The sequence below is a fragment of the Artemia sp. Qi Xiang Cuo genome, chromosome 13 (assembly GCF_049724085.1).
Source record: "Artemia sp. Qi Xiang Cuo chromosome 13, ASM4972408v1, whole genome shotgun sequence".
NCBI lineage: Eukaryota > Metazoa > Arthropoda > Branchiopoda > Anostraca > Artemiidae > Artemia > Artemia sp. Qi Xiang Cuo.
In genome coordinates this window covers 33,609,122-33,636,644 of record NC_142806.1, presented here as the reverse complement: position 1 = coordinate 33,636,644, position 27,523 = coordinate 33,609,122, and the positions used below count along the sequence as shown (strand labels likewise).

General features: G+C 31.8%; 1 protein-coding gene across 1 annotated transcript in view; it reads right to left on the bottom strand.

Annotated features, from left to right (window-relative positions):
- The window catches only part of LOC148945216 (STAM-binding protein-like A), a 55,186-nt gene extending 32,308 nt beyond the window's left edge, over positions 1-22,878 (bottom strand). Inside the window, exons 1-2 of the mRNA XM_089099179.1 lie at positions 22,747-22,878; positions 15,910-16,008 (exon numbers count right to left, since the gene is read on the bottom strand). Coding sequence (XP_088955305.1) covers positions 15,910-16,008; positions 22,747-22,826 — 179 coding nt within the window. The 5' untranslated portion in view covers positions 22,827-22,878. The remainder of the gene's footprint in view (positions 1-15,909; positions 16,009-22,746) is intronic.
- Positions 22,879-27,523: the final 4,645 nt, after the last annotated feature.

The window sequence follows — 27,523 nt, the reverse complement described above, 5'->3', positions numbered from 1 at the left end:
GCAGTTGTTATCAAATAGTCGCTTTGGATCTCAATAATGTTTCTCTTTCTTCTCTTCTTCTGTGAATTGGCTCAGAATTTTGCTCAGATGCTCACTTTCTTTTACTTCTTGAGTCCTAATAAATAGAGCAGCTGAGCCAAAGGATAGCGCATAGGAAAATGTCTTACAATAAAGAAAGATATAATCGAAAGGCTCTTAGCAGTTTATACCCCAGTTTTAGTTCCCCACTTATTCTTTTCCTTTCTGGCACTACCCTTCTGCCGTCATGGAAAAAATGGGGTAGCAAAGTAGCAATGCTACTAGGCAGTTTTCAAATTTGTTGGCAGATTTTGTCTGGAAATAATATTTTTACATATAAAAATACTTTTTGCTCAAAGAAAAGCTGTCAAAACACAAGTTGTGCTGCTAAAGTGGCGGCAGCTTTTGGATTTATGTCCAATTCTGCTACTGGCAGCTTTGGAACTTTGTTCATACCTGCCCTTCTATTGGGGAAATAGAGTTGTAGGACCCAGCGTCTGGCGTATTTCAGATATAGTAAATTTTTGCTTTGTTTACTGCATTGGTGTCGAAACAATAATTTAGTGGATAAGTTTGACCTTATTGAGATACAAATTCAAATAAATGGCACAACAAAGCTGCATATATAAGAGCTTTAAGTTTTATTTTTGAGGGTGATCCTCTTTTTCATTGTTTCCTCCTGGAGTTGGTCACACTGATCTTTGTTACATATTGTGTTCAGTCCTTTTAGTGATGTTTTCTGTTTTTCTTTATTTGATTATTGTGTGTACTCTACCATATTTTTTTCGCTAAAAATAAACAAATAGATTTAAAAACATTAAGACAGTCTCAAGTTTTCAAATTATAGGAAGCCAACCAGTAGTACTAAATATTTTTGATTTTTTATCAATGGGTTTCCGGAAAAAAAGGTGTGGCGATATGATTAATTGACCAAGTTCTAAAATTGGTATAGAAAAATTATGCGTTGGAGTTGAATCTTGAGAACAATATTTTGATGGGAAACAAATATCCAGAAAAAATAAAAGAATTTTTTTTTAAAAAAGAAAACACATTTTATGCAAAGAAGTTGAGAATCATGAAATATTAACTAAATAGAAACAAATTATTTCACCTCAATCCGGTTTGTACCTGGTTCAGTCAGATGTTTAAGGGAATTAGAAAAGCACAACCTTTACAAATTCTTAGAAACAGCTTCACAAAAAACTCATTTTTGAGCTAATGAAAGAATCAAATTCCAACAAACAAGCTTGATGGGACATACATATATACAATAACATGGAATGGTCAATAATAAAACTATATTCAAACAAATAACCATAATTTACAATGAGGAATCATCCGATATAAAATTTCATTCACATATCTTTAAAATTAATAAAAAAAAACGGTCTTTTTCATCAGCGTCAGTAGAGCATTGTCTCAGCTTCCCTCACCAGAATATAATACAACTAAGAAAATACATTCATTGATAAAACAGGGATTTAGGCCCAATACAAACGGTTAAAGAAACGACTCTAAAAAAATAACCAAAAACATTGAGTACCCAAATATTAATATAAACCGAGATTCCAAAACTGATTCTGTTCATAATAGCACCCTCAGGAAGCAATCTATCAGCGATAAAATGATTTACTTAAAAATAAGAAGAAATTTTCCTACAAACAGAAAACTCAAACAACAAACAAATAGTCACTATTAGGGCAACCCAAGAAACAATTGAAGGGTTAATCATTTCTTTCAGTGTTTTGAGCATTTAAGTTTTTGTCATTAGCTTACTGACAGAACGTCTTCTCTTGTGTATAAATAGGATAGTAAAAGACAATCAATGTTATATTATTTGTGCAGAACTGCAGTGGCGTCAATTGGTGGGAAGGACAATTTGCTCCCTACCCTTCCAATAGATTTAAAAAAAATATATTTTTTTTGGTATTTCTATTGAAAAAACACTTCATTAAAAAAAAAAAACACTGAATTTGAAAAAATTTTCCCCATAGATTTTCAAAAATACATTCCTATTACTCAACATTTTTGGGAATTAGTGCCACTGCGGAACTATCCCTTTCGTTTCCAAGTTCAATCTGTTTTGTTATGCTGAGATCTATATTTAGTCCTAAACTTGTGCTTCTGTGAAGAATCTATATTTGGATGTGGTAGTTTGGGATACCTTTCTTTAATTTTATTTTCTTTGCTCTCCCCTTATCATCATTCTAATGATGGAGGCATTATTTGTTCAATTAGTATCTCATTGAACCATGTCCCATACAGGTTTCACTGTACAAAGACGTTTCTTTAAGTAATTTGCTCATGACGTTTCTTAAAGAAGTTTCTTTACTCATGTCAGTAATTTGTAATTTAGTAGTTTTGTCTAAACGTGAGTTCCGGCTCCATATTCTTTTGGGAGAAATTTGTATCCTGAGATATTCTGGCCTAAAAAAAAACGATCTAAGAAAATTCGTTAAGAGCCTTAAGTTTGGAAAAAAAATGTATGTCATGACGCCACTTTAAAATGTTGTGCTGATAATTTGTATCTAGTAATTATGTCAGTGGTTTCAATTTTCAAAATGTAAGGGGGGGGGACAAAAATAACCAGTTAGCCATGATAAAATAGAAAGTAGCAAAATAAAAACTAGAAGGTCTTTTTCGAAGTCTAACTGAGGTAATTGCCCTGCCCCCTCACTAAAGTGGCACCCCAGAATTATGTAGCCTAATGCTGAAATAGAATAAACACTGGAAAGTACAAACAATACAATAATATATTGTATATGATTCATAATACAGCAATATATATTACACAGATAACAATAATGATCTAGTGATATTATTATATTTTATGGACTTTTTTCATTCAGAAGAGCCATGAATCTCTAATGCTGTCCATAATATAATTTCTGTTTTTATTCTATTTCCAGAAGTTTTTTTTTCTTGCATCACTTTAGGAACAGTCTGTCACAAGCCATTTTCACTAGTGAATACCCATAATTTTTAGAAATGCCTATAGGCTAATATATTCGGAAAATCCCATACATAAAGTTTAGATCAGTGGTGGATCCAGGGGGGGGCCCCCTAGCTTAAAAGTAGTCTAAAGTAGTGTAATTTACTTAATTAACTCAAGTTTGCATTAACTAAACTTGCTCCTAATGCAAGTTGATTGGATCAATCTATTTTGCACTCCCCCTAATTTTTTTTTATTGGACCAACCTATTTTGCACCCCCCCCTAAAAAAAATCCTGGATCCGCACCTGGTTTAGGTTGCTTGTTTGCCTGCAAATCCAGGCAACTTGTTGCTCATGTGTTAATCCTAAAACAGTGGCCCTTACCTGAGACTATGACCGGTGGGCCTTATTAGGCTTATGTCACTTGTTCACCTGCAACATAACCTAACCCACCTGAGACTCTAGGTGGGTGGGTCTATTTAGGCTTATGTACTTTGTTTGCCTTCAAGTCCACGTGACTTGTTGGTCAACCAATTTTTAATTAATTTTGTAAGAATATAACTGTCTTGGCTGATAAATTGGGTTGCCTGACTGAGACTTTAGTCCAGGATTGTCCATCTGAGACTGCAAGTCTGGGCAACCTGGTGGTCATAAGCCAATCCTAACACTAAGTCAACCTGCCAGATACTCTAGACAGGCAGGCCTACTGGGAAAGTTCACTTGAATTACAATAGGGATGACCATGATTTTTTGGTTAACTCATAACAGACACTGTCTACCAAAGTTGCCTGAACTTGCAAATGAACAACCATCCGAAGCCTCATAGGTCTGCCCTCCTAGAGTCTCAGGTGGGTTGAACAAGTTTTAAGATTGCAAAATGAGTGGTGTCAACTGTAGCCATTTTAATTTTCAAGAACCAGGCTGCCTAGTTCTTGAAGTAGGTGTCTATGTTTATAATTCCAAAGTTGTTGTGTGTAGGAATGCTTGTTTTGTTAATATATAACTAAAAACATGTAGCAAATTAAAGAACAGTAATGGGATCAAAATTTATGGTCCTCATAAAATTTTTTGTTTAACAGTTTACATGCATGAAATTGTAGTATTATAAATAAAGGTGAACCAACTATTTGTCTTTTATGTTGTCTATAAGACTGTTGTTTGACTAATTTTTAGATTTATATATATATTTTTTTTTACAACTTCTTCATACTATAAGCTCATTTACAAGTTTTTGTCCTATCTTGACATCCATGGTCCTAAAAGTGAGATTGAATATGTCAAAGCTTGGAGCCTTATATCTCCTGTCTGTTTAAGAAAACAGGTACACATCTGAAGCTTTGTTTATTTCAATCTTATGTTTAATGGGTATTAAGGGGTATTTTTCTTCATATGTCTAATTTGTTTGTTCTCTCCAACAATGCTTTAGTCTAGTCTGTAAATTGAAACACATTTTTACCAATAATGATTAAAATATATATTTTGTGGCATGAGGCCCTACCTACAAAATGATCCACCACCCATTCATCATAATTGCTAAAATGCACTTATACATAATTATATCATAAACCATATCAGTTTAGGTAGATAAAGCATTAAAATAAATGTAAAATAAATTGTTTCTGTAATAACATAGGATGTATATTACCCCAATTCAACCTTATTCAGTCTTGGTTTAAATGGAGGGAGATAAGAGATATATTCCTATAGCCCCCCATATAACTATACCAGTGTGAAGGCCCATGGGGACTTTGACAATTTAGGCATTGAAATGCATTCTTTCAGGCATGTGATAACCCAATCCCCAGCACAATAGCCACCAACCACCTTTTATAATAGTTAGCATAATCATTTATCACTGCACATAATTTTATGAAAGATCTGGTAAATAGACTTAGTTAAGACAATGATTAAGATAATAAATGCTTATGTTTAGTGTTTCTCTTATCCAGAACAGACTACATTACTTTTCAGATACAAATGCCCCACAGTGCAAATTTATGTTTTTTACAACTGGGAAGATCAATGTGTATTTTTCAATGGTCATAAATTGATCTGCTATCTCAGAATTGACAATCAAAGGCAAATTTGGCAAAGTTATGAGTGATTAGTGGATTAAAAAAGACCCTACAAACATCAAGTGACATTTTCCCCTTCATCCTAGCCAAATTATGTTGTAAACTGCAAATTTACCAAATATTGTATTGTGCTAGAGAACATTGATACCCTAAAGCATGATTTCTGATTTAACTAGAGTTTAGTCAATGCTTGTTTAACCAGAGTTAAGAGAAATATTTTAATGGGTCTTAACACTGAGTTTAAGTATACATATTAGACAACCTATTTGTTTATCAAACCAAAAATCAGTCACTATACAGAATTTCATGAAAATTTTTGTAAATCAACTTAGTGAAGATAATAACTGCCTATGTTTAGTGTTTTTCTAATATGGACTAAACTACATTATTTTTCAAGTAGCATACAAATACCCCAAAGAACAGCTTTACATTCTTTACAATTGAGAAGATCAATATACATTTTTCAAAGCTCATAAATTGATGTGCTTTCTCAGAATTAACAACTAATGGTAAACCTGGCCCTCATTGGGAAACAATCAAAGTTTGGTTACTGCACAATCCTTTTAATCACTAAAAAAACATTGAAAATCCAATTTCCATTCAAATGAGCCCTAATCCAATTTCAAGAACCACTAGTCGGATGCAATCACTTATGGGGAAACACAAGAAAAACACAAATAAAAAAACATGCATCCATAATCTTCCTTCTGGGAAAAAAGAACTAAAAGAGAAGCTTGAAATGTCTATCTTAGGGCTCTCTGATATGCTGAATCTGAGGGTGTGATTTTCATTAATATTGCTTGACTTCATGTGGGTCTTTATTCTTCTTTGAAAATAAGTCAAATTTTCTCAAACTTATAGCTTTTTCATCCATTCATCCATTAAACTTGATGAATTTTATATGCCCTATATAGTTTTAATCAGCATTTAAAGGCAAATTCTTATGCATTAGTTTCTATCGAAAATTCTTTTCTAGTGTTTTAGAAGTTTCTAACTCCTTACTTATAGTTTTCTACTAAGAACTGCTTGATACAAAATAATATTTACATAGCATCAACCTAGAGTTCTTATGCTAATTCAAACTACCTTCTATTACAAGAGTAAGCTGGATACTGAACTAGTTATACTTTTGAAATATTAAGCATGGCAGGAACTGAAATTTCTGCCTTCCAACTTTATTTTGAGTTAAACTTGTTCATTATCAAAACAAGTAGAAATCTCTTCTGAAATGGCCCAGAATGATATACCATCTACTTCTCAAGTGCAATCAGAGCTATTCATAGGGTTAGTTGTGCCTATGGAAAAAACAATTACATTACACCTCTCCTCACTCAAATATAAGCAAAGACAGTCAAATTAAAGTGAAAAATTTGATCAAAACAGGCAACCCCTCCTTGCCACCTAAACAGTCAACATAGTCCCTTGCCAGTCAAGGCAGTGGCGCTGGTTGCCCTGTTCCCTCTGAACAGCTCTGAATGTAATTTTTATCTTATGGCAAGACAGTAATTGATGCTGTTTGTCAAAGTAATTTGTATTTCTAATATAAAAAAAGCATAAAAGGTATATGCTACTATTATATAATAACTATGAGGTAGATTTATATCAAAATATTCAAGCAAATCACACAGCCTACTAGGTATCTTAACGTATCTTATCTTAGCCTACATAAGGTAGGCTATCAGTGGAAGTCATTAAGTCTGCAAAACTACCAATAGGGTAGCCTACATATTGATACTTTCTTTTAGAATTATTAATGTTTACCTTTAAACTGCTTTGCGGTTAAAAGATCCTGGAGTATCAAATATTCTAGTAATATCAAGACTAGGTCTAGTCTAGCCAAGCTCTTTTCAAGAAGCATTCCTTATAAGTATTTTTCAAAGTAAAGAGCATTGCTGAACTAGCTTCTGATTTCTGTTTTACCAGAACATACAAGAAAACAACACTCTAAGGTTATATGCTGATTTTTTTTTTTTTTTTGCTCATTTTCTGCTGTTTAACAGCACACCTTCTTTATTTTGAAATTGGCTACGAACTTTCATATATGACAAGAACCACATATGAGGTATCATCTACCTCATAGTTATTATATAATAGTAGCATATACCTTTTATGCTTTTTTTATATTAGAAATACACATTGAAAATCCAATTTCCATTCAAATGAGCCCTAATCCAATTTCAAGAACCACTAGTCTGATGCAATCACTTATGGGGAAACACAAGAAAAACACAAATAAAAAAACATGCATCCATAATCTTCCTTCTGGGAAAAAAGAACTAAAAGAGAAGCTTGAAATGTCTATCTTAGGGCTCTCTGATATGCTGAATCTGAGGGTGTGATTTTCATTAATATTGCTTGACTTCATGTGGGTCTTTATTCTTCTTTGAAAATAAGTCAAATTTTCTCAAACTTATAGCTTTTTCAACCATTCATCCATTAAACTTGATGAATTTTATATGCCCTATATAGTTTTAATCAGCATTTAAAGGCAAATTCTTATGCATTAGTTTCTATTGAAAATTCTTTTCTAGTGTTTTAGAAGCTTCTAACTCCTTACTTATAGTTTTCTACTAAGAACTGCTTGATACAAAATAATATTTACATAGCATCAACCTAGAGTTCTTATGCTAATTCCAACTACCTTCTATTACAAGAGTAAGCTGGATACTGAACTATTTAGTTTTGAAATATTAAGGATCGCAGGAACTGAAATTTCTGCCTTCTTACTTTATTTTGAGTTAAACTTGTTCATTATCAAAACAAGTAGAAATCTCTTCTGAAATGGCCCAGAATGATATACCATCTACTTCTCAAGTGCAATCAGAGCTATTCATAGGGTTAGTTGTGCCTATGGAAAAAACAATTACATTACACCTCTCCTCACTCAAATATAAGCAAAGACAGTCAAATTAAAGTGAAAATTTTGATCAAAACAGGCAACCCCTCCTTGCCACCTAAACAGTCAAAATAGTCCCTTGCCAGTCAAGGCAGTGGCCATGGTTGCCCTGTTCCCTCTGAACAGCTCTGAATATAATTTTTGTCTTATGGCAAGACAGTAATTGATGGTGTTTGTCAAAGTAATTTGTATTTCTAATATAAAAAAAGCATAAAAGGTATATGCTACTATTATATAATAACTATGAGGTAGATTTATATCAAAATATTCAAGCAAATCACACAGCCTACTAGGTATCTTAACGTATCTTATCTTAGCCTACATAAGGTAGGCTATCAGTGGAAGTCATTAAGTCTGCAAAACTACCAATAGGGTAGCCTACATATTGATACTTTCTTTTAGAATTATTAATGTTTACCTTTAAACTGCTTTGCGGTTAAAAGATCCTGGAGTATCAAATATTCTAGTAATATCAAGACTAGGTCTAGTCTAGCCAAGCTCTTTTCAAGAAGCATTCCTTATAAGTATTTTTCAAAGTAAAGAGCATTGCTGAACTAGCTTCTGATTTCTGTTTTACCAGAACATACAAGAAAACAACACTCTAAGGTTATATGCTGATTTTTTTTTTTTTTGCTCATTTTCTGCTGTTTAACAGCACACGTTCTTTATTTTGAAATTGGCTACGAACTTTCATATTGGAATACATTATGTAAACTGGCAACCTTTCTCCTTCAAAAATGAATTATTGGTTTTTCACACTAATTTAAGACGTATATGGCTGTGTAAGTTTCCACTTGACCAATTTAATGAATTAGTTTTCATTTTAGGTGTCCTTGGTACTTTAAGCTTACAGGTTTGAACACAACCAGTTATATAATGTCAGAAGGAAGGCTCAAAAAACAAAAATTTGTAATTATAACAAATAATGATTCTCTATTTTGACAAGGGATTACAACAATTAAAAAATCTCAAGACAGAAAACCAAAAGTTAGAGCCTTAGTATATATCATTGTTAGAAGTCAGAATAGATTCAATAATAAAATATCTTTGAAAAGACATTGAATTACATAAAGAGCAAAAAATTGGTAATTGAAAAATATTTGTATATATTTCAACAAGGGATTACAACAATTCAAAAACCTTAAAGTACCAAGGACACCAAAATGAAAACACATTTAGCCTTCTTAATCTATTTTAGGTCTATTCATACCTGAAAATCCGGGTTTCCTACGAGTTTTTGTTTAGCTGCTATTAGCATTTTTAGTTTGAATAAATTCGCAAAACAGTGTTGTCAATAATAAAACAAACGATAAACTTCGGAGCTGAATAATATTAGCGAAAACTATTTCCTACGAATCCGACACTGTTTTTCATTTGTGAAAATTAAAATTTACAAAATCTGTTGATTGTTATACATATATATTAGTGAAAACACATTTTGTGAAAAAATATGACCTCAAGTTCAGAGAGTTACTTCTGATGCGTCAGAAAATATTTTGATAATGACCAAGCGCTAGATGGTATGCAAGATACCATTTCAGGATCCTTGTTCCAGCTAAACCCGACGCCGCGCCGGTGGATCGACCAAACGCCACCGACGACAGGCCTGGCGCCACCGAAGTGTCGTAACGCCGCCGGCGCGCCGCCGGCACGCCGCCGCTAAGAGTGGCGGCGCCGTTTAGTGGAGTTCAAGTCAATTTTTCGGCAATTCTTTATTGCGTCAACCGCAAATTCGGAGCTTTTCCTTCTTGTGTGGTTTAGTATTTCGATTTTACTTATTAAAAATCAATCAGGTCTTGCACAATCCCTAGATTTCAGAGTAGTAACCCGAAAAGCTATGTCCCACCCCGAAAAAAAATGTGGTTCCCGAAATCTCTGAAAACCACGCAAAATTGGTGCCACCCCTAGTGATTTATCACCAGTGACTTTCCCTGACAAATATTACTTTGCATACCATAATTCTTCTCTACTCTCTTGTTCATTAATTTTCGTCTCTTTTGTTACTTTGCATAAAAAAGAGACAGATGCAATTGCAAATATTGCAATATACAGTTACTCATTTGTTTAAAAAAAAAAATATCTTCTTTATGCAATGAGTTAAGACCATTTTGGATGCAGTTTCCTAATCGCTATTTCTTACATCGTTTGCTGTCAAGAATTCTATTTTCAAATTGAATCCCAAAAAAAACTTCTATTGTGAACAATTAATCTATATACTAAGCTATGTACAAGGTTTGGGAATTAAAGATTGAACTGGAAGTTACCTAAAAAATATGATTCAAAAATAAATTGTAAATTATTGCCTATAGGAGGGGGGATAGGGGGCTATCATTTTTAAATGATAATACCTCATTTTTTTTTATTGAAAGCGGGGATGCCAAAAGGTTAATTCTTTTTTTCATTTAAAATGGAGACAGAAGAAAATGATATCAAATTCCCTAGGAAACCGTTGAAATATTTTGATGGACCCAAGGCCCCCCATTAGGACTTGTCCATTGTCTTGGGTATTTTGCGATGTCTCATAGGCTACTGACCTAATTTGGCTTTTGTGTGTGCCCCCGTTTAATTGTATTCTTTGGATCTTATTGAAGGCAACGGCAAATCTATGACTCAGTTTTCGAATAATTTGAGGTATATCTAAGTAATTTCGACATTTTTGTTGTTGTATTTGCACCACCTTACTCATACCCTTAATTTTTTTTTCAAGGAACACTAAGCTTTTTAACGTTATTTTGTGTGTTTGTTTGAACCATATAGTGACCTAGTTAATTATTAATTAGCTTATTTTTTCAATGAAAGCTGAAACAGAATCCTATCAATGTGGTATACAGAGGGGGGGGGGGAGGGAAGTATTACATTTAAATGATATCTCGAAAATTTTTTTATTGAAAGCAGGGATCCCCAAATTTTTTTTTTATAATTTAAAGCAGAGACGGTATTTTATAAAGGTGGTATCCAGAGAGGGGGGGGTAGTGAGCTATAATATTTAAATCATAATACCTCTATTTTTTTTAAAGAAGGGTTGCCAATACGTAAATACTTTTGTTATTTAAAGCACAGACAGTATCCTATCAAGATAGTATCCAGAGGGGGGGGGCATAGGGAGCTGTTATATTTAAGTGATAGTACCTTGATAGAACCTGTTTTTAATACAATATATCTTTTTAAGAATCCAAGAGAGCAAAAAAAAAAAAATCAATATAAAATTAACCCGTTTCAACTGTTTTAAATTTGATAGGCAAAGGGCATTATAAAAAAATTAAGCTTCTAAGTTCAAAGCTATATTCAAAGTTTTCTGATTAGCCTAATTCAATATTAAGATGGTCTGGCCTAAAAAATAAGGCACACGTATAGTCAGAACTCCATTGCAAATCCATATATAGCTAAATTTATCAAGACTCCCCCCCTCCCTCCCTCCATAATGGTGAAAAATATTCCCTGAATTATAAATCAACACCATATTTTTGTTACATAGCCTAGACTGGATTTTTCACAAAAATTAAGCGTTTCATCACAATTCAAAATAATGAGCATTTTTCATGCTCTTTTATAATTAAATAATCACCTTAAAGGGACTATTATTTTTGAGCTCTGAAGGGGCTAGAAGGCTCAGAACAGCCCATAGAAACCTAGTAGCCGTCTGCTCAAAAAATTTTCTTATTTAACTAACCGGGTTAGGAGAAAAATAGTTCATTTGTCGCTGACTAATGATTGAAGCTGACTTAGGCTATATATTTCCATATTAGGGGGGGGGGAGTAAAGCAGAGGCTCATGGTATCAACTTCAAAGTCGAATAAACATAATAATTTATTTATTATGAAGTAACTAAGTAAGAGTCTTTTATTCGGGTTCATCACTAAACAAAATATAACCCAGTTGTGCTGATGATTTGTATCTGGTAATTATGTCAGTGATTCCCATCCTCAAAATGTAAATTGGGCAAAAATAACCATTTAGCCATGATAAAACAAAAAGTAGCAAAATAGAAATAAGAAGGTATTTTTCAAAGTCTAACTGAGGCAACTGCTCCCCCCTCACATAATTGGCATTCCAAAATTATGTGGCCTAATGCTGAATTAGAATAAACAGTGTACAATGGCAAGTACAAACAATACAATAATATATTGTATATGATTCATAATACAATAATATATATTAAATAATAACAATGACAGATAATGATCTAATAGTATTTCTTTATTTAATCAGCATTTGTCATTCAGAGAAGCCATGACTCTAATTTTGTTCTTAATATAATTCCTGTTTTGTTCCACTAAATTTTTTTTGGTACTGTTCTAATATATGGGCAACATGCAAGAATGCAACTTGAGAAAAGCCAAGAACAGATAACATTACCCAGTAATTTCCTATCTTATGCTCTATAAACAAGGGGTTTCTCACTCCAGGAACTATATTCAAGCTTTAGTTTTTTGGGGTTTAGGAGGAAAAAAGGTACCTAGGTTAGTTTAGGTTATGTATTTATTATATGCTATGCTCTACCCCCACCCTCCTAATGTGCAAATATACAGCCAAAATTTTTTTCTAAACTATTATATTTTTATCCTATTTTGTTTTATTTCACTAGCATTAACCAAACTTCACTTCTCTTATGTTCCCCAGATATTAGAACAGTACCTTTTATTCCTGCATTGCTTTAGTATAACACAGTGATATCCTTTTCAGTAATAAATACCCATAATTTTTGGAAGGCCTCTAGGATATATGTTCTGAAAATTCCATCGATTATTATTATTGTTGCTGGTTTGCCTGTGAGTCCAGGCAATTTGATGTTCATATGTTAGTCCTAAAACTCAGCTGCCCTTGCCTGAGACTATAGGCAGGCGGACCTTATATCACTTGTTCACCTGCAAATCCGGGCAAATTGTTGGGTCAACCAATTTTGAATGAATTTTGTGTTAGTGTAACTGTCTGAGCTTGTAAACTGGGTTGCCTGTCTAAGACTTTAGGCAGGTAGACCCTATGCCACTTGTTTGCACACAAGGCCAGGCAAATTTTCAGTCAACCAATTTTCAATTAATTCTGTTTTAGTGTAACTGTCTTGGCTTATAGATTGGGTTTTCTGACTGAGGACTGCAAGTCCAGGTGACTTAGTGGTCATGTTAATCCTAAAACTTGGTCAAAATGCCTTAGACTCTAGGCAGACAGGTCTACTTGGAAAGTCTACTTGAATTACAATAGAGATGACTAAGACTTTTGGGCTGACTCACAACAGACAATGTCTATGGAACTTGCTGATGAAGAAGCATCCTAAACCTAATTTTCCTGGCCACATAAATTCTCAGGTAGGTTCACTAAGTCTTTGGATTGATATGTGACCACGAAGTTGCCTGAACTGCAATTGGAACTATGAAAAGCCATCTGTAGGACTTTGTTGTTTTCTCCATGTATCACTGGAACAATGTTATTTATTTTGTATTTCAGTGGATCATATATTAAATAAGAAAACCAAAAAGTATTCTGTATAACTTTATTCATCTTTGTCTATAATAATTTAAGGTTTAAAAATTTATAAAGAAAAAATTGTATCATTCTCCATGTTTAAAGGAAACACGGTATTGCCTATTGTGTTAATTTTATAGTGCTTTGTATATAAGAGTAAATGACAATATTTGTTGCTTAGAGTATAAAGAACCAATGACTTTAATAGGCCTAGTCAAACAGTGCTCACCCAAGTAATTTGTAGGCTATTTCTAATATAAAAAAAGCATAAAAGGTATATGCTACTATTATATAGTAACTATGAGGTAGATTTATATCAAAATATTCAAGCAAATCACACAGCCTACTAGGTGTCTTACCTTAGCCTACATAAGGTAGGCTATCAGTGGAAGTCATTAGGTCTGTAAAACTACCAATAGGGTAGCCTATATATTGATACTTTCTTTTAGAATCATTAATGTTTACGTTTACACTGCTTCATGGTTAAAAGATCCTGGAATGCCAAAAATCCTAGTAACATCAAGATAGGCCTAGTCTAGCCAAGCTCTTTTCAAAAAGCATTCCTTACAAGTATTTTTCCAAGAAAAAAGCTTTGCTGAACTAGGTTCCGATGTTTGTTGTACCAGAACATACAAGAAAACAACACTTTCTGAAGCTATATGCTGATTTATTTATTTTTTGGTCATTTTCTGATGTTTAACAGCACATGTCCTGTATTTTTGAAATTGGCCAGGAACTTTTGTATCGGAACACATTATTTAAACAGGGGATCTTCCTCCTTAAAAAATGAATTATCGGTTTTTCACACTAATTTAAGACGTATATGGCTGTGTAAGTTTGCACTTGACCAATTTAATGAATTAATTTTCATTTTAGGTGTCCTTGGTACTTTAAAAAAGAAAACCTTTTTGAATGCAACCAGTTATATACAGTTAGTACAAAGGCCCAAAAAACAAAAATTTTCAATAATTGGAAATGATGCTTCTCCATTTTGACAAGGGATTACAACAATTCAAAAACCTTAAAAAAGAAAACCAAAATTCTGAAGCTTAGTACCGTACATATCGTTGTTAGATATCGGACTTGTCAATAATCAAATATCTTTGAAAAGAAATCAGTACAAAAAGACATTAAATAGCATAAAGAGCAAAAAACTGGTAATTACAAAAATATTTGTATATATTTTAACAAGAGATAACAACAATTCCAAAACCTTAAAAAAGAAAACCAAAAGTTTGAAGCTTAGTAGATGTCGTTGTTAAAAATCGGACTTGCTTTAATAATCAAATATCTTTGAAAAGAACACAATAGGAAAAGACAGCATATTGTCAGTGGGTTTGCTTTAATAATCAAATATATTTGAAAAGACAGCAAATTGTCTCTAAATTGCTCTATCATATATATATATATATATATATATATATATATATATATATATATATATATGTATATATATATATATATATATATATATATATATATATATATATATATATATATATATATATATATATATATATATATATATATATATATATATATATATATATATATATATATATATATATATATATATATATATATATATATATATATATATATATATATATATATATATATATATATATGTATATATATATATATATATATATATATATATATATATATATATATATATATATATATATATATATATATATATATATATATATATATATATATATATATATATATATATATATATATATATATATATATATATATATATATATATATATATATGTGTGTGTGTGTGTGTGTGTGTGTATATATATATATATATATATATATATATATATGTGTATATATATATATATATATATATATATATATATATATATATATATATATATATATATATATATATATATATATATATATATACATATATAATGTAAAATGTCCCTTTTCTCATTCATGTAAATAGTAACAAATTGTAATTCTTCAAATCAAGATTATTTCTACCCTATACAAAAGACATTATTTCCAAAAACAATTGGTAATTTATAACCAAAAACTCAAAATGTATTTCTTTAGTCATTGTGCTGTCCTGAAAAATGTTGTTGTGGTAACATACTGCCTTTGAATTGACACAGCTGATTTACTTATACTTTAATATACCATCATTGGTGAGCTATTCAAACCCAAATTAAACTGTTCCCACCACTTCCTTTATAGACTTGAAAATAACTGAAATAACTAATGAAAATACTTAATAATTACATTGGTCTTTTACTAAGTTTCTTTTGATCCTCTCCCCCCATGGATTGCTCTTATGTACAACTATTTTATGAGCTAACCAAGAAAAAGGCTAGGTTATAATCAGAAACACACAGAATATGAGACAAATTTACATTTTCAAGTCAATATAAGACAATAGCAATGACATCTGCTCAAAAAATCAAGCAATTCTCAAAGAAACAAGAAATGTTTTCAACTAGTTTAAATTAGTCTATATTGACTACATAGCAATAACATTTATACTTACACTAAAAACTTCATGTACAGAACATAGGCATGTTCATAGTTTGACTCTGAGTAGTATGTATCTCCCATTCTTGCTATTTCAATGCATGATCTAACATACCTGAAAAAAATTAAATAAATATTTTTCAATTGAGAGGTGTGGGACCACAAGCCACAAAGAGGCACCAAGGTAAATAATGGGTACCAAACTTCAATATATAATGAGATCTTGCCTATAGCTCTTTTCCTCTGATCCTAAAACAGGTTTGGGAATAACCAAAAGCAGGGTTAGAAAATGCAACTCACTTTTATTCACCAGATTATCACACACACCAAAAATAACAGCTTAATACAAGCTAAACTTGAGCAGAATAGGTACTGGACTTGAAACACCAAAATGAAATAAAGTAAGGTTGCCTCTTTCTGCAGACCAGGAGGTGTTGAAAAATCAGTAGAGGCATTTATCTGTCTAAAACTCAATTTGGCACTATCCAGAAAGTAAAATTGATAAAAAAAAAAAAAATATTCAGCTAGGATGGTGAATCAAACAGATACGCCAATGTGCTTTCTTGGTCATACTTAAGCTAGAAAAATTAATAGGCCTACAATTAAAGCAGAGATGAAAGCAGTTTATCCATAGGAGAAACAACAATATTTATCTGGTATAAAAGGAGTCCCTCCTGTGGTTGCAAGCTGACAAAGCCACTTCCTTTGAAATATTACTGTCTGCTAGTGCACATTGAATTTTAAAGTTATGTGTCTTTTTTGCCTTGCTTTTTCTGACTTTATAGTAAATCAAATCATCTTTGAATAGGGACAGAACACTAATGCCTGTCTTTTTACACTGAATTTGTCAAATTGTAATCTCTCTTTGTCACTTCTTTGTTTTTCTTTTTTTTCCCAAAATCCAAGGAAGACTAAACAAATAATCTTTAAATGAGAATTCAATTCCAAAATTTGGTATCCATATGCATTACTGCTCTCTCAAACTTTTCAAGGGAAAGCATGCACTCCAAGCTTGTTTTCATTAAATTAAACTTGTTTTCATAACATGAGTTGAAATATTCACATGTAATGGAATAATTGCCTGGGGCTGAAAAGGTTTCAGAAAAAGTACATAAAAACCTGAGGGCTATGTGGAGAATTAAAAAAAAAATCTAAACAACTGCAGAGATCAGCATCAGAGATGATGCTGTCACTCCAGAAGATGTATTAGTAAAACCAGGGGCATTGTTTAGGGCAAGGGAAGAAGGGGGTGGTTGCCCCTTTAATAATGTGGAGAAAAATTATTATATCCCATGCCCCTTGACTATCTATCTGGATATGGACCCCTTTTGTCCCCCAATAAAAATGCTGGAAATTTGCCCCTGGGTAAAACACTATCCTTCAGTTTTTGGCTCTGTACACCCAAAGCTACAGTTAAATTCTGGCAATCTAGCTGATATGATAGAGTATTTGGCAAAAATGAGGACAGTCTTATAGTTTCAAAAATTCAATAGTTAATACTGCGTGTTAGCTTAAACATGGTAAAGCTCCAGGTCTTGATGGCATTTGTTCTAAATACTTCCAATACAGTTTGGACCTTCTGTTTGTGCATCTTTTGTTGCTATTACAAATATGTGTAGACATAAGATTGGTGCCAAAAACAAGCATAGGTTATATACCAACAACTGCTCTGAGCAAGATTACAGAGCTGCTGCTTCTCCCAGAGATAACAAAAAGATCCAGGCTTGATTATTCCCTGTTCAGTTTCTATTGTATTTTTGACAGTATAATATGAGACCTTCCTCAGGCTGCTGTGGAATGCTACTACAATGAAATAATGTGAAATGAGCATAGTAGCAATGCTACTTGAGCTTTAATGGCCAAGTGAAATTTGTTGGCAGATTTGGCAGCTTTTGGAATTCTGTCCAATTCAAGGCAGCTTTGGAACTTTTTCTATACCAATCTTTGGAGTTTTGTTTTAAGTACTGTTCTCATTAATAGCCTCACACATGTGGTCACAAAGAATCTATGTGAAGGATTTAGAATTAGTTTAGACAGTTCAAGTTTCCCATCTTATACAGATGACATGTTAAAACTGACCTTAATGCAGGGGAATCACAGTCAGTGATAGGCTATGAAAGTATTCACTAAAGAGAAAGTCTTCTGAGGATGGAATTCTTGGAGCTCAGCCCCACAGCAGCCAAGAGACCAAGTTCAAATGGCTGTATGTGAAAGTAGAACAGAATATATTTTTTCTAGGTTAGTCAATGCAGTACCTAGGTATAACATACAGATATGATGTCAGAAAACCTCCATATCTAAATAATAAAAAAAATAGTATAGCACAATAGGCCTATGTCTACTGAAGTGCTGAAAATCCCCATATAGTCGGAATAGCTGAGGTGAAACCAAAAATAGCAGATACCTGCCTACACTCCCAGAGCTACAGATTCCAAATTACAAGGTCCTAGAGAGAAACATTGAACAGCAAACTGGAAGGGGAATTCTCTGCTATTACAGACAGGACATCCAAGCTACCCCAGTAAGTCCCAGAGGAAATGAACTATCCCAAGAAAGTATCTGGTTAAATATAATAATAGCTGATAGAGTAAATATCAAACTCGGAATCTACTACAGAAGTCCCAATAGCAGTCTTGAAAATGACTTGCACTTGCTTGCAGAAATTACTGAGATTTGCAGTAATAATTTATCAAACGTAGTCATCGTGGGTGATTTCAACCTACCGAAAATCAACTGGACTAGACAGCACATGCACTTGCACAACCCAACATCACCCAAGGCGAAATTCTTAGAAGTGGTGAATAACTCTCATCTGGACCAATTGATCTTAGACCCCACCCAAACCAGAGGTATGGATAGACCAAGTATATTGGATCTGCTACTGACAAACAATTCAGAACTGATAGAGGACATCCACCTACTAGCACCAGTGGGAAAGTCTGATCACTGTATAGTAGGCTTCCAGGTTTTAGCTAATGGCAGAAAAGACAAAAAAACACCAAGAAAAAATTATAACAGAGCAGACTTCGCTGCAATGTGCAATGATCTCAGCACAGGGAATTGGGAAAGAGTTCAGTTTGTCTGAAAATTGTGAGAAATTGTACTACAAAGTACTTTCCGTCATGTCTCAGGCTGAGGAGAAACACATATCAGTTCCCCAACATTGTAAAAGACCAACCCTGCCTCACGCAGTTTTGGACCTCATCAAAAAAAAGCAAGCCTGTTGGAAAATGTATGTAGCTGACCAGTCGAGCCCTCTCAAAGCAAGAGCCTACCAAAGGCTACAAAATAAGCTGAGGCAACAAACCAGGCAAGCAGCTAGCATGTGAGAGCAAAACCTTGCAGAATCTATCAAGACAAACCCCAGTACGTTTTGCAACCACATTAATTCTAAACACATTGCAAAGCCAGACATTCCAAGTTTAAAAAACCCTATGACTGGACTCCTGATTGAAAGATCTGCAGAAAAAGCAGATTTACTAAACACGTATTTCACTACCATCTTCACCCAGGAACCTATTCAGTCATCACTACCAACCCTGCAAACCATAGTCTCTGACTAAACACCCAGGATTAAGATAGACCCACAGGTGGTCCTGAAAAAACTCAAAGAGCTAGGGATAAGCAAATTACCAGGTCCGGATGGACTTCATTCCAGAGTGTTAAAAGAAACAGCAGATTTAATTGCAGAGCCTCTACTGATGATTTTTCAAAAATCCTTACAGTTGAATGAACTCCCTAGTATCTGGAAAAAGGCAACAGCAATACCATTGCACAAAAAGGGAAACCGCCAAGATCCTCTAAATTACAGCCTGATTAGTCTAACCTGCATAACCTGCAAAATACTGGAATCTATCATATCTGACCATATCCTTGAGCACATGAGCAAAAGAAAGATAATCACTAGCAAGCAATTTGGGTTCTTGAAGAGAAGGTCTGCAGAGTCACAGCTTCTTATGGTGGTGGAAAACCAGAAAATGCATGCAGATAAGGGTTATCAAGTTGATGTCATTTACATAGACCTTAAAAAGGCCTTTGACAAAGTACCTCATTGTCGCCTTTTATACAAACTCTGCAACCTTGGTCGGGAGCCATAGTTGATTGAATTGAACAGTTTCTTATTGGAAGGTCTCAAACAGTATCAGTAGATGGAGTTTCGAGCACACTTGAAGTAGAGGTAATCAGCAGTGTTCCCCAGGGCTTGGTCCTTGGCCCTCTCTTATTTAACCTGTATCTCAATGATCTAGTAGAAGGAATCAACTCTGAGATTATAATGTATGCAGACGACACCAAGCTGTATAAAGTAATTAAAACAGCTGCCAAGGCACAATCTCTGCAAGAGGACCTTGACAAGCTCCTTAGAGCCAAGATCCTCTAAATTACAGCCTGATTAGTCTAACCTGCATAACCTGCAAAATACTGGAATCTATCATATCTGACCACATCCTTGAGCACACGAGCAAAAGAAAGATAATCACTAGCAAGCAATTTGGGTTCTTGAAGAGAAGGTCTGCAGAGTCACAGCTTCTTCTGGTGGTGGAAAACCAGAAAATGCATGCAGATAAGGGTTATCAAGTTGAAGTCATTTACATAGACCTTAAAAAGGCCTTTGACAAAGTACCTCATTGTCGCCTTTTATACAAACTCTGCAACTTTGGTCTGGGAGCCACAGTTGATTGAATTGAACAGTTTCTTATTGGAAGGTCTCAAACAGTATCAGTAGATGGAGTTTTGAGCACACTTGAAGTAGAGGTAATCAGCAGTGTTCCCCAGGGCTTGGTCCTTGGCCCTCTCTTATTTAACCTGTATCTCAATGATCTAGTAGAAGGTATCAACTCTGAGATTCTACTGTATCCAGATGACACCAAGCTGTCAACAGCTGACAACACCAAGTTGTCATTGGCAGCAACCTCAACTTCCGGGCCCACTACAACAGCATTATTAGGAAAGAAAATCATTTCGCAGGAGTTTTAAGGCGAAACTTCAGTTTTGGAAATGTTGAAACCCTCTCTCTTCTCTACAAAGCTTTGGTATGACCAATCCTTGAATATGTTCATTGCACTACACGTCCTTTTTACAACAAAGACATTGAAGCTCTTGAAAAAGTTCAAAGACAAATAACAAAGTTCTGTCCGACTTTGAGAAATTTATCCTATAAAGATAGGCTCTGCAAGCTCAAACTTCCTTCACTAGCTTATCAACTGCACCAAGGAGACCTCATTGAGGTATACAAGCTTTGCTATGCCGTCTACGAAAACCTCTAGACTACCAATGTTCTCAGCTTCAGCCACACGAACCTTCATGGTTACAACCTCAAGCTTCAAGAGGAGAGGTTCCAAAAGGACATCAGCTGTTGGGTGTTCAAGAACCAAGTAACACAACACTGGAACAAGCTCCCCTTTGAAGTCTTCAATGCCAACTCATTAAACTCGTTCAAGCAGGAACTGGACAAATACTATGGTGAAAGTGCCAACAATTTGTTTCAATTTAAAAGATTTTTTTAGAGGGCCTGTGGCCTATTTGTTTTGCATTATATTATTATTATTATTATTGTTTTCTTTAAGCTGTGAAACCTTATTTATCAGCCTAAAACTGACTTATGTAGGTTATACTCATCTCTCAAGAGAAAGGGGAGGGTTACCCAATACTTACTGTCCATGAGCAGCAAGCTGCACTAGTTTGTTAGAACTGGTTTTATCAAGATAATCTTTTTCTTTTATCTTGGATAGCTCCATAGGAATTTTCTTAAGTCATACTTGGCACTTTATACATCCAAGGGAATTAATTCTTTCCAACTAGGCCTAACCTATGTAGCATTTTGGCAACCTTTACTAGCTAAAATCCATCTAGTCCCAGCAGCAAATTCTATAAAATACCCTGCATCAGGGACCACAGCCACTGGCTGTAGCCTGTTGTGATTGAAATTAGGTTAGGAGTAGTGGGTACCTATTTATCCTATGCTAGGCTTACTGTTCTTAAGGAAACCACAAAAATATTGTCACAAGTACCTCCACCCCTCTCCCTTGTCCAGTTCACTGTTACATGATGATATCAGATTAGCTGGTACAATTTTCTAGCCTTAGGCTATGCAGTAATACTTGTTGGTACTAATCCCAACCTAATTTGGTAAATTTTTACCAAATTAATTATTGACTTACAAACAAAGTGAATATATCACTTGATGCCTTCTTTATGCCCTTTCAAATATAATAATCATTTTTGTTGGAAATGAATTTTACCCCACACCTATATACCAATCCAGGGTATATATTTGCACATTAGGGGGTGGGGGTAAAGTTGAAACTTATCTCCCATTTACATCAGAAATAAAATTTACCCCCAACCACTCTATGTGCAAATATATACCCTGAATTGGAATATATAAGGGGGGGGGGGGTAAAATTCATTTCTGATAAAAATGATTATTATATTTGGAAAGAGCATAAAAAAAGGCATCAAGAGGTATATTCACTTTATTTGTAAGTCAATAATATGACTTGGTAAAAATTTACCCCTAATTTAGGAAGACTAGCCTATAGAGGAGCTTATGTTAGACTAGGAGGCTGCTACTTGAGGAGGGGAGTAAAAAACAAGTTTAAGTAGGCCTATAGTAGCCTAAACAAAAGTAGCCTACAGAATAAACCTAATATCAATGGTAAAGATCCCCCCCCCTCCAAGTTAATAATTTATTAAGCCAGATTTGCCTTCTATAATATAAGAAAAGGAAACAATAAAAAGTTAGGCCTATTTGCCTGACTGAATAGGCCCATATTACTCTCAACTGTTTCATTGAATTTGCCAACAAAATAATATGGGTATCTAATTCAACAAAAATCATGTGAGACTTATGAACCTTTTAGAAGGAATAGAAGAGTCAATATTAATCTCTTCAGCCTGCTTTGTTAATTTTTCTAATCTTGATTTTGGGTCCATTTTGGCCTTTCACATTAGGCTAGATAATTTCAAAATTTAATGGCTTCTCAAGGATTCAGTGCTGAAGCCTGGCCAGAGTTGCCACTAAGAAGGTTTTTTCGGTGCCACTTTAGGTAGCAAAAAAATGTCAATTTCGTATAAAAAGTGTCATTTTCCAAAAATTTGCCACTCACAATACTTTGCATCGCTCGTGCTGCTAGTTTTAGATTAGTGTTTAGTTTTAGTTTAGAGTTTTTGTTTAGCTAGAGTTTTACTAGAGAGTTTTAGTTAGAGTTTTAATTTAGCAGTTTAGTTTAGTTTAGTTTAGATTTTTAGTTTAGTTTTAGTTTAATGTTTAGTTTTAGTTTAGAATTTTAGTTTATTTTAAGTTTATTTATTACCTTTATTTTTAGTTTAGTTAGCTATGAGTTTAGAGTTTTAGTTAGAGTCATAGCTTAGAGTTTTTGTTAGAGTTCTAGTTTAGTTTAGTTTTAGTTTAGTTTAGATTTTAGTTAGTTTAGTAGTTTTGATTTTTAGTTTAGTTTTAGTTTAATGTTTAGTTTTATTTTAATGTTCTAGTTTAGATTTTCAGTTTAATTTATTTTAGTTTTAGATTAGTGTTTAGTTTAGTAGTTTAGATTTTAGTTAGTTTATTAGTTTAGATTTAGTTAGTTTAGTAGTTTAGTTTTTTAGTTTAGTATTGGTTAGTTTAGTTTTAGTTTAGAATTTTAGTTTAGCTAGAGTTTTAGTTAGAGCTATAGTTTAGATTTTTAGTTCGTTTAGTTTAGTTCTAGTTTAGTTTTAGTTTAGTGTTCAGTTTTAGTTTAGAATTTTAGTTAGTTTAAAAGTTTAGAGTTTAGTTTTAGTTTAGTAGTTAAGTTTAGTTTTAGTTTACGTTTAGTTTTATTTTAGAATTTTAGTTAGATTATCACTTTAATTTAGTTTAGTTTTAGATTAGTGTTTATTTTCAGTGTAGAATTTATATTTGGTTTAATAGTATAAATCTTAGTTGGGTTAGTAGTTAAATTTTATTTAGTTTAGTTTTAGTTAGTTTTGTTTTAGATTATAGTTCTAGTTAGAGTTATAGTTCAGATTTTAGTTAGTTTAGTAGTTTAGAGTTTAATTTTAGTTAGAGTTATAGTTTAGATTTTTAGTTAGTTTATTAGTTTGGAGTTTAGTTTTAGTTAGTTAGACAGTTTAGATTTTAGTTAGTTTAGTAGTTTAGTTTAGTTTTAGTTTAGTTTAGATTTTTAGTTTAGTTCTAGTTTAGTTTTAGTTTAGTGTTATAATTTATATTCCGTTTAGTTTTAGTTCAGTTTTAGTTTAAAGTTTTTAGCCAGAGTTTAATTTTAGTTTAGTAGTTAAGTTTAGTTTTAGTTTAACGTTTAGTTTTATTTTAGAGCTTTAGCTAGATTTTCAGTTTAATTTAGTTTTGTTTTAGGTTAGTGTTCAGTTTTAGTTTAGAATTTTAGTTAGTTTAAAAGTTTAGATTTTAGTTAGTTTAGTAGTTTAATTTTTTAATTTAGTTTTATGTTTAGTTTTCTTTTAGATTTTTAGTTAGATTTTCAGTTTAATTTATTTTAGTTTTAGATTAGTGTTTAGTTTTAGTTTAGAATTTTAGTTAGTTTAAAAGTTTAGATCATAGTTAGTTTAGATTTTTAGTAGTTTAGATTTTAGTTAATTTAGTAGTTTAGTTTTTTTTAGTTTAGTATTAGTTAGTTTAGGTTTAGTTTAGGGTTTTATTTTAGCTGGAGTTTTTGTTAGAGTTTTAGTTTAGATTTTTATTTAGTTTATTTTAGTTTTAGTTTAGTTTATATTTTTAGTTATTTTAGTAGTTTAGAGTTTAGAGTTTAGTTTTAGTTAGTTAGACAGTTTAAATTTTTAGTTAGTTTAGTAGTTTAGTTTAGTTTTAGTTTAGTTTAGATTTTTAGTTTAGTTCTAATTTAGTTTTAGTTTAGTGTTATAATTTATATTTTTAGTTAGAGTTTTAATTTAGCAGTTTAGTTTAGTTTTAGTTTAGTTTTAGTTTAGTAGTTAAGTTTAGTTTTAGTTTAACGTTTAGTTTTATTTTAGAGTTTTAGTTAGATTTTCAGTTTAATTTATTTTAGTTTTAGATTAGTGTTTAGTTTTAGTTTAGAATTTTAGTTAGTTTAAAAGTTTAGATCATAGTTAGTTTAGATTTTTAGTAGTTTAGATTTTAGTTAATTTAGTAGTTTAGTTTTTTTAGTTTAGTATTAGTTAGTTTAGGTTTAGTTTAGGGTTTTAGTTTAGCTAGAGTTTTTGTTAGAGTTTTAGTTTAGATTTTTAGTTCGTTTAGTTTAGTTTTAGTTTAGTTTATATTTTTAGTTAGTTTAGTAATTTAGAGTTTAGAGTTTAGTTTTAGTTAGTTAGACAGTTCAAATTTTTAGTTAGTTTAGTAGTTTAGTTTAGTTTTAGTTTAGTTTACATTTTTAGTTTAGTTCTAATTTAGTTTTAGTTTAGTGTTATAATTTATATTTTTAGTTAGAGTTTTGATTTATCAGTTTAGTTTAGTTTTAGTTTAGTTTTAGTTTATTAGTGAAGTTTAGTTTTAGTTTAACGTTTAGTTTTATTTTAGAGTTTTAGCTAGATTTTCAGTTAGTTTAGTAGTTTAGATTTTAGTTAGTTTTAGTGTAGAATTTTTAGTTAGTTTAGTAGTTTAGATTTTAGCTAGTTTATTAGTTTAGATTTAGTTAGTTTAGTAGTTTAGAGTTTTAGTTAGTTTAGTAGTTTAGTTTTTGTTTAGAGTTTTACTTAATTTAGTAGTTAAGAGTTTTAGTTAGATTTATAGTTTAGATTTTTAGTTAGTTTTGGTTTAGTTTAGTCTAGATTTTTACTTTATTATTTTAGTTTAGTTTTAGTTTTCTTTTAGATTTTTAGTTTAGTTTTAGTTTAGTTTTAGATTAGAGTTTTAGTTTAGTTTTAGTTTTAGTTTTCTTTTAGATTTTTAGTTAGATTTTTAGTTTAGTTTTAGTTTAGTTTTAGATTAGAGTTTTAGTTTAGCTACAGTTTGCTAAAGAGTTTTAGTTAGAGTTTTAATTTAGTAGCTTAGTTTGGTTTTAGTTTAGTTTTAGATTAGTGTTTAGTTTTAGTTTAGAGTTTTAGTTAGTTTAGTTTAGTTTTAGATTAGTGTTTAGTTTTAGTTAGAGTTATAGTTTCGTAGTTTAGAGATTAGAATTTATTTTTATTTTAGTTTTAGTTAGTTTAGTAGTTTAGATTTTTAGTTTGAGTTTTAGTTTACTTTTTGTTTTTTAGTTAAGAGTTTTCGTTTTACATATGAGTTTTAGTTAGAGTTTTAATTTAGCAGCTTAGTTCAGTTTTAGTTTAATTTTAGTTTAGTTTTAAATTAATGTTAAGTTTTAGTTTAGAGTTTTAGTTAGTTTAGTTTAGTTTTAGATTAGTGTTTAGTTTTAGTTAGAGTTATAGTTTAGTAGTTTGGAGTTTAGAGTTTAGTTTTAGTTAGTTAGACAGTTTAGATTTTAGTTAGTTTAGTAGTTTAGTTTAGTTTTAGTTTAGTTTAGATTTTTAGTTAGTTTTGGTTTAGTTTAGTCTAGATTTTTACTTTATTATTTTAGTTTAGTTTTAGTTTAGTTTTAGTTTTCTTTTAGATTTTTAGTTAGATTTTTAGTTTAGTTTTAGTTTAGTTTTAGATTAGAGTTTTAGTTTAGTTTTAGTTTTCTTTTAGATTTTAGTTAGATTTTTAGTTTAGTTTTAGTTTAGTTTTAGATTAGAGTTTTAGTTTAGCTACAGTCTTAGCTTAGAGTTTTAGTTTAGCTACAGTTTTCTAAAGAGTTTTAGTTAGAGTTTTAATTTAGTAGCTTAGTTTGGTTTTAGTTTAGTTTTAGATTAGTGTTTAGTTTTAGTTTAGAGTTTTAGTTAGTTTAGTTTAGTTTTAGATTAGTGTTTAGTTTTAGTTAGAGTTATAGTTTCGTAGTTTAGAGATTAGAATTTATTTTTATTTTAGTTTTAGTTAGTTTAGTTTTAGTTTAGTAGTTTAGATTTTTAGTTTGAGTTTTAGTTTACTTTTTGTTTTTTTAGTTAAGAGTTTTCGTTTTACATATGAGTTTTAGTTAGAGTTTTAATTTTGCAGCTTAGTTCAGTTTTAGTTTAATTTTAGTTTAGTTTTAAATTAGTGTTAAGTTCTAGTTTAGAGTTTTAGTTAGTTTAGTTTAGTTTTAGATTAGTGTTTAGTTTTAGTTAGAGTTATAGTTTAGTAGTTTAGAGTTTAGAATTTATTTTTAGTTTAGTTTTAGTTAGTTTAGTTTTAGATTAGAGTTTTAGTTTAGCTAGAGTTTTACCTATGAGTTTTAGTTTGAGTTTCAGTTTACTTTTAGTTTTTTTTTAGTTAAGAGTTTTCGTTTTACTTTAGAATTTTAGCTAGAGTTTAGTTTGGAGTTTTAGTTTAGTTTTATTTTAATGTTCTAGTTTAGATTTTAGTATTGTTTAGTTTAGTTTATTTTTAGTTATGGTTTTGAAGTGCTTAAAACGGAAAATAAAGCCGTTGTTCGTGTAGATTCTTCAGTGTCATAACGTCAACTAATAGTCTTTTCTACTGTTCACTGGAAGATATACTGTAATTTCTTTGTTGAAAATGTCGGTGACTACACAAAATCCTCGGGCGTGCTCTGATTAAGATCCAGCAAAATGTAACCGTATGGCTTGCTAGTCGTCTGAGTGTACGATGACAACAGAAATTTTGG